At 37.0% G+C, this 16,893-nt stretch overlaps 1 protein-coding gene across 9 annotated transcripts in view; it reads right to left on the bottom strand.

Moving 5' to 3' along the window:
• The window catches only part of Mecom (MDS1 and EVI1 complex locus), a 568,324-nt gene that overhangs the window by 274,206 nt on the left and 277,225 nt on the right, over window positions 1-16,893 (bottom strand). For all 9 annotated transcript variants that reach the window (XM_048347168.1, XM_048347157.1, XM_048347162.1 and 6 more), the window contains exon 2: window positions 4,831-5,165. In XM_048347168.1, coding sequence (XP_048203125.1) covers window positions 4,831-5,165 — 335 coding nt within the window. The remainder of the gene's footprint in view (window positions 1-4,830; window positions 5,166-16,893) is intronic.

Raw genomic sequence — 16,893 nt, 5'->3', positions numbered from 1 at the left:
AGCCCTAGTATTGGTACCAGTAAATAAACAAATAATTAAATAATTAAAAGGGAGTCGCTAAATTAGATAACAATCAGTTATGTAGCCAAATGTGGTTCAGTTCAAGAAAATTATGACTTTAGGACAGTTAAAAGTAAACATGTAGAAGTGTGGAAAGATATCTTGTGAAGGGGCTGGGGATATGGCCTAGTGGCAAGAGCGCTTGCCTCGTATGAAGCCCTGGGTTCGATTCCCAGCACCACGTATACAGAAAATGGCCAGAAGTGGCGCTGTGACTCAAGCGGCAGAGTGCTAGCCTTGAGCAAAAAGAAGCCAGGGACAGTGCTCAGGCCCTGAGTCCAAGGCCCAGGACTGGCAAAAAAAAAAAAAAAAAAAAAAAAAAGAAGATATCTTGTGAAAAGTGCCTTTGTTGATCAGGATTAGATTTTGTATTAACTAAGGTTAAGGGGTTTTTGTGGAGGGGTTTTAAAGGAGATAACTAAATAGGGTCAAGAACTCATCTGCTCATCCATAGTTAACTTTTACCAAAATCAAGCAAAGCCTTTCTCTGGATTGTTCACTACCTCCAGAGCAACAAACCTATACTGTCAAAAGTGAAGGTACCCTTAAGAAACTAATCCCTCCCCAACACTCACTAAATGGGCAAGGGAGCTAAAGAGAGACTTCTCAGAAGTAATAAAAATGGCAAAGAAACACATGAGGAAATGCTCACCATCCCTGACTGTAAAGGAAATGCAATTAAAAACAACCCTGAGATACCACCTTACCCTAGTCAGAATAGCCTATATTCTGAATCAGACAACAACAAATGCTGGAGGGGATGCAGAGAAAGAGCAAACCTACTGCACTGCTGGTGGGACTGTAAACTAGTATAAACACTTTGGAAAGCAGTTTGAGGTTCCTCAAAAACCTAAACCCTATAACCCAGCCATACCACTCCTAGGCATCTACCCTGAGAAAAGGAACCAGGATACGACAAGGATACCTGCACCTGCATGTTCATTGCTGCACTGTTCACAATAGCCAAGATACGGAAACAACCCAGCTGCCCAACTGATGAATAGAACAAAAAATATGGTACCCATATACAACGGAATTTTACACAGCCATAAGAAAGGATAAAATAATAGCACTCATAGGGAAATGGATGAAACTAGAACAAATCACGTTGAGTGAAATAAGCCAAGAACAGAAAGACAAACAGCGCATGGTCTCCCTGATATGGTGGGTTTGATTTAAAATGCACTGAGATTTAACAAAGTAAACAGGACTCTACCAATATACAGTGAGACCATGACAATCTTTGAAAAAAAAAGGACCAAATAATAAGACCCAAGCACCTCTTCACATGTATCTAAAATAATTTACAGACTGGAAAGTACCCCAAAGATAAGGAAACAAAGGACTTCTTCTGAAATTGTCTTATTATATTTTTAGATGACTCTATATTCTTTACCTCATATATGGTGTATACATGTGCACATCTGAGGAAAGCAGGGAGGAGGGCACAGAATGAGTGCAAAGCAGGTGAAAAAAATACAGCAGAGGAGCCTATCAACTACATCGGATATTGATGAAAGTGAACTAAGCAACTTAAGGGCAGTGATGGGAGGGAGGAAATGAGAGAGAAAGAGGGAACAGATGATACTAAGCAAAAGGAAGAAATGTACATATCACCTGATCTGGAAGAAATGATTTTGTTACAGTTCATAGAGTTCATATGCTTTGTAGGTTAAAATGATGATTTTCATCATTGTGAAGATTAAAATTTGTATTGTGAAATATATGTAGTTACTTATCTCAACTCTGAGTATTGTATATATATTTATTGGAACTAGGGAAGGGAAAAGGAACATCAAAATGGAGAGATAAGGGATTAAAGACAAACCAATGCAATGGCAATACTTACAAAACTATATGCTGTAAACCAACTGTACAACTCAGGGGAAAGGGGAGAGGGAAATGGGAAGAGGGGAAGGAAATGGGTAGGGGAAAGGTGGAAGAAAAATGAGGGAGGAGGTAACAAGTTGGATAAGAAATGTACTCACTCTCTTATGTATGGAACTGGAACCCCTCTGTACATCACTTTGACAATAAATAAATTTAATAACTTTTAAAAAGTGATGGTACTGTTAAAATGCTAATGAACACTAGTGAATCAACCATTAGCTGAATTCTAGAAGGAGAGAGAGAGAGAGAGAGAGAAAGAGAGAGAGAGAGAGAGCTATTTTACAAAAGCATCTTGTATTCCCAGTAAGGAAAACAACTCACCTTCCACATAATGAAAGAAATCATTTTCTATTTCTCACTATAAATATTGCTCGTGCATTTGTTGAAGACATTTTATTCCAAGGAGAAAATATTACCATTTTTAAATTTCCTCTAAATGAAGACTGCCCCCCCACCACCACCCCCCGCCCAAGGCTCATCAGCCAATCCAGAGGCATTTGGATTAAGGAGCCTCAGTCCTGGCTTTACCTACCCTATACTTGCAAAATGATTTTTATTATTAAGCTTGGTTTCTTCCAATCCTTCAGGATAATTTTGACCAGTACTGCACTTACTGTTTAGGACTTTGTAATAAAATTTTAATGAGTTACTTATTATTAGAATGTTTATAGCCATTATTTTGAGGTGAACAATAATGACGTAAAGTTAGAACCCATTTGGCTTAAAATGTATTCTGCTCACATATCAGTTAATGCTACAGTGACTTTTAAAAGTCCCTTATCACTGCATGTATGAAAAGCAATGTAGATAAACCACAATTTTACTGGGACTGAGAGCAAAAACAAAGTTGAGGAAAGATTTCTCACATGTAATCACCAGAAATCCTGATCTTAACTACTGGAATTTCAGAATTTGACATGAATTATTTTATTTTGGCATTTTGAACCTATTCACAAGGAAACATGTATAAAACAAGAGACAAAACTTGAAATTAAGTCCTGAAGGTAATGCATACTTATTTCTATTTAAAAACTCACCAGATATTGTATTAATGGTCATAAATATTAAAAGAACATAACAAAATAAATCTACTTTATCACTTTATCTGATTTCTGTTTCACTGACATACTAGGAAACCAAAGTAAATCGTATCCCAAACTACTTCTTAACCCAAGAAGAGGTGCCTACAAATTTTTCTGTGCTAGACAAGATTTTCCAGAGATTATGATCTTATGATTTAGTCATAAACTTTTTCAAGTTGCCAAAATAAATGTAAATGTGTATATATCTATCTCTCTCTCTATATATACACACACTAAATATTTACAGAAATTACAAACTCAAAAGAATAACATGTTACTTGTTCTTATTAAAATAAAATTAATTTAGAGTTTGTAATCATGTCATGAATTCTAATTCTTAGATATTGCCAGATGGGCACTTTGAAAAGTATGGCCAAAGCCAGTGATTAATTTATATAACCATTTTGTGCTATTATGTTTATTCATGAATTATTCATTAAATTAATTTAAATATAGAATCACCACAGATTTTAATGATGAGTACAGAGAACACATTCTAGAAGCACATTGTAGAAGCATATATTCTAGAAACATTTTAGACGTACACATTCTAGATGCACATACTCTAGAAACACATTCTAGAAGCATATAAAATTGAGATACAAGAAAATACGCTGGAAATTAACTGTACAACTTGGGGGAGGGAGGGAGGAACGTGGGAGAAAATGAAGGAGAGGGTAGCAAGTTTGGCAAGAAATGTACTTACTACCTTACATAGGTAACTATAACCCCTCTGTACGTCACCTTGACAATAAAATAAAATTAAAAATGAAATAGATTTACCTTATTTAATTAAGAGGAAAAACATCAGAATAGATACTAAAAAATAAAAAAATGTAGACTGAAAGTAAGACCCAATTAACTGAAAGTCATAAAAATGAAGAAAGCAAGTGTTTTTATCCAATCATCTCAATCTTTCCTTAAATGACAAAACACAAGAAGCAGGGCCTACAATATAGTCTGTTTGCTAATGCTACATGCTATTAACTGCTTTCAACATTTCTAAATGTTACAAATAAAACAACAAGGTTTTCTTCCTCCAGATTTAAGTTGATGATGGTGATTCATTGAACATTCTTTAGGTTAAGTTCTCTGCTAATATCCTATACCTTTAAGCAGCAATGAGGAAGTGAGACCATTTATATATGCTTGCATACTCTCAAATAATGTAATTCCTTAGAAAGACAAAATCAAAATTCAGCAAAATGAAACACCAGGAAGCAGGTACTTGAAAGGGGTAGTGTAGGTTCAAGGGAAAAGGGGTAAATGAAGAGAAGAGAGGGAAAATACAGACAAGAATCCAATGTACAGCCTACAAAATTAAGAAAAGTGAGGGAAGGGGCGGGTAGCGGGAGGGATGGGTGAGAATGTTGAAAGGAGTGGCATTGATCAAGACGTATTATAATCGTAAACTGTTTTGTTAAATGGCAACCCCTTTGTACAACCACTTAAAGAACAACATTTTTAAAAATAAAAAGTTACTTATTGTTACTATTACCTTAAAAAAGAAGTTGTTTTGTAGTTATTACTTTAATGATAACAGTTAAAAAAAAAAAAGAAGTGTAACCATAAGGAAATTCATCCTTAAGGACTGATTTCCATCAAATGGAATTTCCATATATATATATATGTATACACATATATATGATATATGTGTGTATACATATATATATGTGTATACATATATATATGATTTCCATCAAATGGAATTTCCATATATATATATATACATATATATGATCATTTAAATACAGATCTGAATACGTGTGTGTATAAACAACTGAAAATGTGTTCTTACCTCCCATCCGTAACTTGGGTCTTTCAGGTTTGACGTCTGTTCTCCCACGTAAGGCCCAAACTTTTCACCTACTTCAATCTTCCTTTTGGTCCATATTCCTAGGCCCATGCCAGGCATAGTTGACTCGCGCAGTTCAAACTCAGCAGGGATGGGGATGTCATCAGGGATGTAGATGGGAGCTTTGTACGGAGAGCCCTCTTTGGGAGTGAATGCTTCACTGGACGTGGCTGGAGAACATGGTTCTTGAATAAGGGAGGGGGTGCCAGCTACCCCATCCGCATCTGGCATTTCTTCCAAAGGTATTTCAAGGTAGTTGTCATATACACACTCATTACCTGTAAATAAACAAGAACTACATGAATTCCTACTGACAGAGACAAGCAAAATTCTACTAGTTACCTTATTTTAGCTCTTCTTTTAAAAATCAATCTAATGGTCCCACTAAACATTTGTAAAAGCTAAGCTAATTAAAGGAATCAGGAGTATTCTTAAGGAAAAGAGAAAGTACGGGTAGCTTGGAGTATATTGAAAGAAAGAAATATTACTCTAGGCTAAAAAGTACTACATTTCAGGGAGCCATGACTATCCTGGGGAGGTGAGAATGCATTGAAAGGGAGGGAGAGCAGACAGAGTGACTAGAAGCCTGGAGCCTGCACACAAGGACCTGAGGACTTTTCAAAGCAGCTTATCCCACCTCTAAAGTCCATGGGTGTTCATGCGAGACCTCAAGGCCTTTATGAAACTTATGCGAGACAGGAGAGCAGGAGGCATGAAAGGAATAATGGCTGAGCTTGAATTTCAAACCATTTCAAGGAGGTTTTCACTGTTTTAAAGAAAATAAATATATGTTTCTTGTCCACTAGAACTCTGAACTGAGAGTCATACCTGATGGGTTTGATTCACACAACTTCAAGAACAGAATTAAGAAAATTGGGTTAAAATGTTACAGAGACATTTCAACCAAAGCTATGAAACGATAACAAGAATGATTTCTCATTCTATCAGATCTCCTAAGATAGCCCGAATAACCACAAGCCAGAGATGATACAGAGGAATTTCAACATTGGGTTGGTGCCTAACCTAAGGGACCTATAACATCCTACCAGTCCTATAGTACACTTCTAAGATAGTGTACTGAGATAAATCATCTTGACATGAGTACACGCCTAATTGCTTCCCTGATCCATGCTAGAAATCCACTACAATACTAAGGAACAACTGTCATCAAGAAATTCTTAAAACTTTTTTCTTTTTTGTCTTTTATTATGTATAAGTAGTTGAAGTACCTCTTAAAAGTTTTATGAGGTGAAAAATAATAAATCATGCAAAAATGTCTTCCAAGGAAACAAGCAGTGTTTATTTAAACATTGAGATAATGCCTTTTAAACCCAAGAATATAACAGTACTCCATGATCCAACCCTACTTCAAGGTAAATGGGTTCTCAACACAGATGTCTGCTGTATTCCAAATTCAGTGTGTAAAAATCTTGAATATTATTATTTGCCCTCAGATGAATTATCTTCCCCATTTCCCTATTTCCATTAAGAATACTATCCTATTAACCAGGTTTGAGACCATAAAATAATACAGAAATTCTGCCTCCTTTACTTTCCAATTTATTCAACCACTAGATGTTCTACGTTCTTTTTATGAAAATACTATCTTACTCAATTTCTTTCAAGCCACGTTTCACACTAGCATTTTTTGGTGCTCTAAGTTGTTCGTCATACCACCGCCTTTTTCCACTATGCCTCAACACTGAGTCTGTACAATATGGTTAAACTTAAGTTCCTGGCATACCTACAGTCTCCTATCCTACACCAAATTCCAATAACTCCCAGAAACTTCAAGTAAAATATAAACTTGTTGGTTTGGGAATAATCCCTCTTATTTGGAAGGATTGAAGTCCTTGAAGGCCTTGTCATTAGTAGGCAAGTGCTTTACCAATGGGACCATGCTTCCGTCTCTTTTTTGCTTGAAATCTCAGCCTTCTCAACCTCCAGCTCCTGAGCTGTTTAAATTATCTATACAGACTATCATTATGCCAAACTACCACTCTCCCTTTCTATCTCATTCTCAGTACTTCTCACCAGGGGCTCCTAGACTACTGTAATCTAATCCCTGGCTTCTAAACTCAGTGAGCATTTCTTTTTCAGTTCTTTCTGCCTGAGTGGCTTATCTCTGATCTCCTCAACCAATTTCTAGTCATCCTACCAAGTCAAAGTCCAACTTACCCCATCACCCTTCCATTTAACACAAGTAACTCCTTCCCTTGGATTCTTAAATCCCTCCCATTGGCAATCAAATATGCACTCCTGCTTGTAGCTTTATGTGTGTTTGTTTTATTTCTAACTAGGAAAGAGGCTCTTGGAAAGAGGTGCTAGAATTCTCACCTTTTAGGAATTTGCCAAATGATCAGCACATAGGTGTTTAATGAATACTTATTACATAGATAATTAACCTTACATATAATTTTATTGAACAATTACACCAAATCAATATTTTCCTACCAAACATAGGAAACTATTTGATCCTGGGAAGTATCTTCCAAGCATAGAAAAAGACCACAACAGAGTAAAAACTGTTCTCTAAACCAACATCAAAATTAACTCTTTAAATAATGTCCCAAAGGAATATTATCAGAGAAATGCACATCAGGATATACACATGTACTTCATCAAATCCATCTGATTTTATCCTTTACGTTGATTTTGCATTTAATATTGAAAAGCTCATCTTCAGTCTTGCTACAGAAAAAAAAAGTAACTCTCTAAACCAGATGTAGTAGTATTTCTTTGCTGTACCAGGCACTTGGGAGGCTGAGAAAGGAGGATCATGTAAGTCTAAGAGTTTGATATCAGCTGTGCAATAATAGTGAGACCCTCTCTAGAAAATATAAATTAATTAGTAACTGGAAATGTGGGTCAAATGGTAAAACACCAGCTGTGAGCATAAGGCCCTGAGCTTAAACCCCTGTCACAGCACAGAAAGAAAGAAAAGAAGAGAGAGAGAGAGGGAAAAGAAAAAAAGAAAGGAAATTAAATAAAGATTGCACTATAGAATTTTAACATCCAATTGTTGCAAATTCAACATTACATTATAAATTCTTAGAGAAATGAATTGCTCTTTATAAGAATTTGTTTCTCTTGAATAATGGCACAAATTGGAACATATCTTGTAACTTACAAATTTGTCGAAGCAGTAGAAAACATAAAGCCAGCACCTGTGGCTTCCCCCTATCATCCTAGCTACTCGGGAGGCTGAGATCTAAGGATCAAGGTTCCAAGCTGGCTAGGGAAGACAAATTCACAAGACTCTTATCTTCAATTAACTAGCAAAAAGCCACAGGGCAAGTATGGTTCAAATGGTAGAGCACCACTTGAGCAAAAAAAAAGAGCAAAAGCCTTTAGTCCAAGCCCTAATATCAGCATCAAAAAATACCTCTATGCAGGGGCTGGGGATATAGCCTAGTGGCAAGAGTGCCTGCCTCGGATACACGAGGCCCTAGGTTCGATTCCCCAGCACCACATATACAGAAAACGGCCAGAAGCGGCGCTGTGGCTCAGGTGGCAGAGTGCTAGCCTTGAGCGGGAAGAAGCCAGGGACAGTGCTCAGGCCCTGAGTCCAAAGGCCCAGGACTGGCCAAAAAAAAAAAAAAAAAAAACTCTATGCAAATAAAAGTATGTTCTTCCAATCATTATCTATTCAAGGTTAATAAAGATGTCTCCTGTTTTCTCAAAGACATAATACCATCAGCAAAGTGACCTCAACTTTTTTTTGAAGGTTAGAGATACATACACATCAGGGTAGTCCAATCAGTATAGCGAATCATAACCTCTTAGGTACCCACAATACCTCCCAGGGCATGATCTAAATTAGATTTCGATTCCAACTCCCAAAGAAACGAAGGACACATGTGAACTCTGGATGCTACCCAGAAGAATTTGGATTCAAAGCTTGAATGCAATTCTGGTACAATAACAACAAACATTTCTAATTAAGCCTAAAGAACAATGTGTAAGACAAGCAGAGCCAGGAGAGCATCACTTTCCTATCCGTTCTCATGCCAACATGAAATGCTCATGCAAACCTGGGCAACTGTCTTAAGCTACCAGTCATCTAGTATTGTCAGAATCAAATATAAAACAGATTTGGATGACAACATGGAAATATAAGACTGAGGTTACCCCTTGTACAGCTAACTGGTACCAAAAATAACACAGAAATTGCTAAGTTTTACCAATAAAAAATACAGCCATATTTCAATGTTATCTAGTATTATAAACATTTCCACACAAATAATTTATCACATCATACTGAACATTTGCATAAGCTAAGAAACTAATATTTCCCTGCATCTTACTCAATAATTCTTCAAAAAGCTGCTGTAACATTCCATCTAAATGGAAAACAACCTCAATTATCATATCCCCATCAAATCTCTGTTGCTGGGGCAATAACAGAGATTTAATGGGGATATGATCATTGTTATTGGGGGAAAATTGGTAGATCTTCTCCTGCACTATAACTATAGTTTAACTTCTCAGAGAGCACTTTGGCAGCTTGGGCACGTTTACAATAGGTAACTATCAGGTAAGAAGTGCTACACATATATCAGTGGTCCCATAAAGATAAATAACCGTTCTAACTTCTTGTAGCTGAGCTGTCTGCTATTGTCATTAACTGAGTGAGGACAGAAAGACAAGCTTATTATTGGATTTGAGGCAAATAGAGTAGGAATTGCTCTTGGAATTCAACTTCTTCAATTCAAATTTTAAGTGTTCTAACATCCCTGGAGATCAAGTTAAATCCCACACACTTCAATTTAGACACTACTTATTCCTATGACTCCTTGAATAACTTGAAGCTGAAATCCGTTTGAAAGGAGTTTCATTTGGAAAACATCAGAATCTGTGAGGGGAAATTGCAGAAATAATATTAATAATCATGTTTCATATCTATATTTAGATCTACATATCTACAGTCAGCTGAGAATAACCCTGTGTCCATATCTAATCCTCTCCTTTATTTTGGCTATTTGTTTTTATTTTCTTTAAAGATAGATTTCAAAGTTCATTTCATCAAAATCGTTGCCATCATCCAGATGGCTCATGCCAATAAACCTACTTAGAAGGCTGAGAGCTGAGGATTGCGGTTCAAAGCCAGCCTAGGCAGAAATATTAATAAAATTCTCACCTCCAATTAACCACCAAAAAAGCCAAAGTGGGGCTGTGGCTCAAGTTAGTAGAGCACCAACCTTGAACCCAAAGCCAAGGGACAGCACTCAGGCCCTGAGCTCAAGACCTAGCAGTACCAGTTCATGAATGTACACACACACACACACACACACACACACAAACACACACACACAAACACACGAAGTATGACCAGGATATATGAATAATTTGTCTTTCACCTTTTCAACTGACATATATATATATACATATATATATACTATTTTCTGAAACAACATTGAATTGCTCTATAATATCCCATTATATGAATACACAATAACTATTTGCACAGTATTTATGATGCTTCTACTTTTTCTGACATCATAAATTATCACTGACACAAAAGCATTCTTTAATATATTTATATTTACCAGTGTCAAGTTCCTTAGGTTAGAGTTCTATTAAGATTTATTGATTATTAACAGTCTGCCTTTACAAAAGTTTCTAGTAACTTCCTTTCCTACCAACTATACTGACATTTACCCTTGCTTTTCGTTTTTATCAGCATAACAGGAAAATTTATGTATTAGCTGTTGCTTTAACAAATCTCAGCAATTATGAGAGTAAATACTTTGTCATTTGTATTTCTTCTTTTGTAAATTGTTGTTATATTTTGTTTTAATTGGGTCTTCTTGTCTTATTAATAATAAGTATACTAGCCCTGTGATACAGTTCTATTAATTATCCCGGTAAACAATTTGCCATTTACTATTTCACTGGAATTTGTTAACTTTTGTGGAACTAAGTCTACTTTTCCTTTGTCATTTTTACAATTGTTCTTATAAAGTCCTATTTTAGAGAAGGAAAGATTCTCTATATTTCTCTTGAATTTCATAGTTGCTTTTCCACCAGCCTTGGATTACCAATGATTTACTATTGAGCAAGGAGCAGAGAAAAACAATTTCATTTTTTGAGCTCCTGTGAACAGCAGCCTAGAAAAAAAATGCCATTTCAATCATAGTTCTTTGCTTATTTGCAAAGCTGACCTAAAGTGCCTTTTCTTTTGGAATAATTTTTAATTATTTTTATTGTAGCTCACTATTTGTTTCAATTGTCCCATCTGCTTAGTTTAACTTCAAATCTTCTGGACAGATATATCTTGCAAAATCTTCAATTAAACCATTAGTAAACTGGATGCCCGTGGCTCATGTTTGTAATCCTAGCTACTCAGGAAGCTGAGATCTGAGGATCGAGGTTCAAAGCCAGCCCAGGCAGGAAAGTCCCTGAGACTCTTATCTCCAATTAACCACCAGCCTTGAGCTGAAGGACTGAGGGACAAAGCCCATGCCCAGAGTTCAAGCCCCACAACCAACAAAAAAGAAGAAAAGAAAAAAAAAGTAATAAGACTTAATACCTGTTATAATACTGAGCATTCAGCATTCATTAGTGATAAAAACTCAAATAATTTTCCTTTCTAATCTTCACATTAGTTCACTCATAGAAAACCAGCAGTTAATAAAAAACTTAATATTACTACTAGAACATATACCTTAACTCTGATAAGGTTCAATGGTCATTAAAGAAGAAATCAGTTAAGTATAATCAGCTGTACACACATGTGCATGCAACACACACATCTATGTGCATTTGCAGTATAGGGGCATGTGTGCACACACGCATGTGATGTTTAACAGCTCCTAATCTCAAAAATAGGCTGAGACAGAAACATGATTTGAGATCTCAGGCAGACTGGGTAAGATCATAACAACATTAAAACAACTGCCAAGAGCATCCCAGCTAGGGAATTGAACAGATTAGGTAACTCAGAAATTTAGACATTTTCCCCTATTATGCTCCTCGTTGCAGTTTTGTAATAAAAACATGAGCAAACATCAAAGGAAGCTCTGTAGTAAAGGTTAATTGCTACTAAAGTAAAAGGTGGGCCCAAGCGCCAGTACTTTGTACTGCCCAACTTGCAAGCAGACAGGAAGGATTACACGTGGCCGAGAGCAGAAGACGTTTGGTTTGTCTGGCCTTAGTTGGAGAGGAGGCTCGCCAAACCTCAGGGCCCCACCAGGGACCTCCTGGTGGGATGTGAGCGCATGAGCATGAGTCCCTGAGTAGATGATGCCTGCTTAACAGTGGGCAGGGAGGAGTGGGGGAAGACACCCATTTCCTCCTACAATTAAAACCTGACATGACCTTCTTCCCTCGTAAGACAATTGCAAAGTGGTGACTGTGGCATGTTGGTGAGAAAGCAGAGGATCATGGGAGCCAGCACCAGTAACACAGCCAAGAAATGTGTGCTGGGCTTGGGGAGGAGGGTGGAGCCCCAGTAATGCCAGATCCACAAAACAGAACAAAGAAGGCTATGAACTAACTGGGCAGAAAAATATTCTGAGAGAATGGCCCCAAGATAATGAAATTTAAGATCCCAACAAAGTGAAGAAAGGAAATTATAAAAGTAATGCAAATGAATTTTTAGAAAACCTTCTTAAGCTGAGAAGGACTACAAGGATCCAGAGACACAGCTTAGAAACCAGAGATACCCAGTAGAAAGGGAAGGGGTTGGTAAACACAGCCTCCAGAGAGGGGTAGGAAGAAAATAAGCTTCAGTGGAGAGTTTAGACTCTATATGTAGAATCCAAGTCTCTAGAGATCGTTGACTTTATGAAGTAATCTAGTGGTGTGGCACATGGAATTTTTTTCATGATCATCTAAGCTGCCTTGAACTTTTTGGTATTTTCTCCTTCCTTGCACTATGCTATTCCATCTCTTTCTTATGGGCCTTTTTTCTCACTCAGTCCATACTGTTTCCTAAAAATACCTCATTTATATGCTGTCATAAGGAACGGGAACGGAAGGGAGCTGGAATGGAAGTGAGGAGTAAAGGAAATGGCAAAGAAAACCATAACAATTGAAAATAAGAAGAATAAATCAGTGAGCAAATATTTTTTTTCTCATAGTATCATGGCATACCTCTTACCATTCCTGTGGCTTTTAAATCTGGTTAAAAGTTTTTTCCACTGTCCTAGGAATTTTACTAAACAAGTATGGTTTGGGAACTAAACTAGTAGCCACTAAGCTTATGAAGTGGGCTTGACCACTTCCAGAAGTTTCTCATCATGGATGGAAGCTTCTTGACAAAAAAACAAAAAACAGTTCTGGAAAGAAATCTCTAGAAAATCCATACTTGAGGTACAAGTATGACCTTTTGGTATTTTGTTACACAACTAAGAAAGATAAAATTGAGTCATTACAGTTTGTGAGTATTATTCCAAGTGAAAGCGCAACCTGGTTAATGTTTGCCTTTTTCTGTTGTTAGGGAGTCAGAGCCACCAATGTCCACTGAATGACGGGTAAGAACTGACTTATCACACACAGATAGTGTTCCCTTTACATCTGCAAACATGTGCCTTAACTTTCATTTAGCAACCAAAACTTTTCAGAGAATTTTGGCAAGCTCTGATCTGATAGCTTGTTTTTCATAAGCTTTTTATATCCCCAACATAATGTTCCACCAGATTCATTGAAAGTAAAGTAGAAATGTTTTGTATTTATATCGCTACAAACTGGGAGGTTATTCCTGAGGCATCTGAAATGACCAGAGTACAGCCTTTTGGTATTCAAGCCATATCTACAGTAATTATTTGCCAGCGTATCTAAAAGAAGGCAGGCATTTCCTGTTGCACACAAATGGGACACTCTTATCTAAATTACTGTTTAAACAGGTATTTAAGAAAAGACTATCACAGGCAGGAATTTACTGATGACGGAACACATTAGTTTAGGGCTGGACACATTAGTTGAGGACTATCCATTGTCAGGAAAGGAAGTGTATCAGCATCAGGAAGGTATAGAGAATATTTTACAATTCCCATATGAGTCAAGATGGAAGACCACAGGCCGTGCTTGTGCTTGGGAAAGCAGGAGCAGTGAGAAAGCCCTGATAGGAAAGTCTGAATTTGTCAATGTCATTTGAACCCTGAAATAACCTTAAGAGGCAGATTTTGAGAGCTATAGCTGTTGGGGTTCCCTGTTTCCCTATCCATAAAATAACCATGCTGGACAAGTCCATTCTGCAAAAGGAATACCAGTTCTACATAATGAAAACCAAAGGATGGTCAAATGTTGGTGTACCAAAAGCTTATACATTCTATTTCCTGGAAAGACACTTTGAGAGTTACTTGGGTTGCTCCCAACGAGTAACCTAGGATAGACTGTACTCTGGCTGATTAACCTTGCTCTCTAACCAGTGAAACTGGAATTTATTCCCAGTAGAGGCTTGTAAAACTGGGCTGTTATTCTCACATTAAGTACACTGCCCTCTGGTGAGGACTGTGGTTTAAGTGTGGGCAGAACGTGTGGTTTACTACCTCTAATTTGTTTATGTTGTTGATGGTGGTTTCAGAAGAAAGCAATACCCCTTCTCAGGCTAAAGAGTGGTCCGATTTGCTTCCTTTAAAAGAGTGTTTAAAGGTCGGCAGAGACATGAGGGAACATTAATGCACCATTGCTAATGGAGGAGCAACTGGAATCCCTTTGACCACAGTTCTGCTTCATTCAGTTCTACATGTGAAATGAAAGCCTCAACTTGTTTATTATAATTACCTAAGTGTGGCTTGGTGGCTTTTGGCAGAGATCCTTCTTGCTGCCGAAGGAGAGACCAAACTCCAGGAGCAAGAGTGTAAAAGAAGGAAGAAGAAGAGTGCATGCTCTAGTAAGAAACTGAATTCTCATATAGGCTGGATGAAAAACTCAAAACCATCCCCCCAAAGATGAGGATCAAAAAGTAAAGGAGACTAAGATCTACCATATGGTTCACAAAGATTAGGTTCACCAAAGAACTGAATAAACATTGTAAATCTCCATTCAGATTCGTTGTCATAGCAGACTTGACATAGACCCTTCCCTACGGCTACAAAACAGAAGAGCTTTCTTATAGCCAGAAGTCCTACATGAAGAAAAGAAAATAATAGTGCGTGTCTGGCAGAAGAGGGAGTTGTAGCAATGGCTTGCTGTTAAAAAGGAATGTGGACAAGCAATTAAACACTAACCTAAACGTACTCTTGGTTTGATAAGAAGCAGAGGGTACCCCAAAAAATGAAATATCCTAGTCTCAAAGTAAGATAGTTTGTTGCATGTGTGTGTTTTAATGCCCAATGGTCCTTATTTTTTACAAGGTTTGTTAACTAAAAAACATCAAAGACTTCATATCTTATAGCAATTCTACCAGAAAGTGGAGACTCTGCACCATTACAATATCTTCAGTGTAAAGTAAGTTTATAAATTACCAAGAAGGATAATTTGCAGCCCCATTCAAAGCTCTAAAGACCTCCAGATTAAGTTTCCCAATACCACACCATATTACACACAAGATTATTCAGATACATGTCATTGAGAAACATAAAGGAAAGGGTGAGGTTTTCTTTTGAGGAAACAATATGTACTTTGATAAAAATGTTTTCAGAAAAATATGAACAGATGTGTTGTGTAGATGTGTATACATAAAGCAACAGCACTGGATTTGAGAGAGGGTAATTTCAACATTGTTAAGTGGCAATACAAGCTAGGCATTTAAGGGAATGCTATAATATGACAACTTCACAGACTACAAAACTATGTATGGTTTCTGGAAACTGTCATTATCAACATGCACAATAACTAGTAGCATTAGGTGGTCTGTACAGTATCCTTCATGTCTAATTGAGTCACATAATCTGAAACACTTGACGGGCACCAGGCACCACCGCCTGTTAATGACAACTGAGTTCTTACAAAAGGCATTCTGGACCACTTCTATATAAATTACTATAGTTTGCAGCAAGATATTATAAATGTTTGCTGACAAAAACTAAATTTATTTACAAACTGGGTCTAATTTATTTATGACTCTAGTACAATAGGCTTTTGTCGAAATATTTATGTTATCTGTACTTCTGCCTCACTAAACTCAACCACGATCATAAACACTGTTGAAAAATTATTTGCAGTTAGCAGGATTTAAACTACCCATTATATCAGGAGCTAGTGCCAGTAAACTTTTGCACTGGTTGATAAAGTTTCCTCTGTGGAATAAATATACATTTGACTTTCAAAATCTTTGGTGGCCTCCACACTCTGAAAAGTGAAGAATTTAACAGATGTTTCAGACATTAATTACCAGTTTGGTGTGTGAATGCTTCCACTGAACATTCCAGTTGAAATTTTGTGGACAGACTACCAAAGTGACCAGATTTAAAGCCTTTTCTAGCATTAAAAGGGGAAATTAGATAAAGTTTTGAGGTCATCACTCTTGCCACAGACGCTACCACTTGGACTTACTTAATTATCCATCCCCAAATATTTATTCAGTATTACATTTTAACGGAACTGTGCAGATGGCTTAAGATTGATATTGAGTTGAATAAGGTAAAATTTCTGCCCTCGGGTAGCTTAGAGTTGTGTTTGTGGAGGCAGTGCTGGTAGTAGGTACAAGGCAGTATAATAAAATAGAACTGAAATGAGATTAGGAAAAGTGATGAGTGTCAAGGGCATTACATATGGTTCTGCCGCTGGTATGCCAAACACACCAAATCTCTAACCTATGACTGGCTAACACCTAACACAGTCAGACCCTTTGTATCCACAGATTCCATATTCACAGAGTCAACCAACTACAGATGGAAAACTTTCAGGGGAAAAAAAGTGGGCATCTATTAAAGCTGTATACTTTTTCTTTTCTGTCATTTTTTTCCTAAGCAATATAAAACAACAACAATTATTTGCATAACACTTATATTGCTTTAGGTATTACAAGTTATGACAGGGGAGCACTCATGGTTTTTGTTATCTTCCACATTCCTTCAATCCTCCCCCTAAAGAAAGCAAAGGGCTACTGTATATACT

The sequence above is a fragment of the Perognathus longimembris genome, chromosome 5 (assembly GCF_023159225.1).
Source record: "Perognathus longimembris pacificus isolate PPM17 chromosome 5, ASM2315922v1, whole genome shotgun sequence".
Lineage (NCBI taxonomy): Eukaryota > Metazoa > Chordata > Mammalia > Rodentia > Heteromyidae > Perognathus > Perognathus longimembris.
The sequence above is the reverse complement of the archived record's forward strand: the minus strand, read 5'-3'. Positions and strand labels throughout refer to the sequence as shown.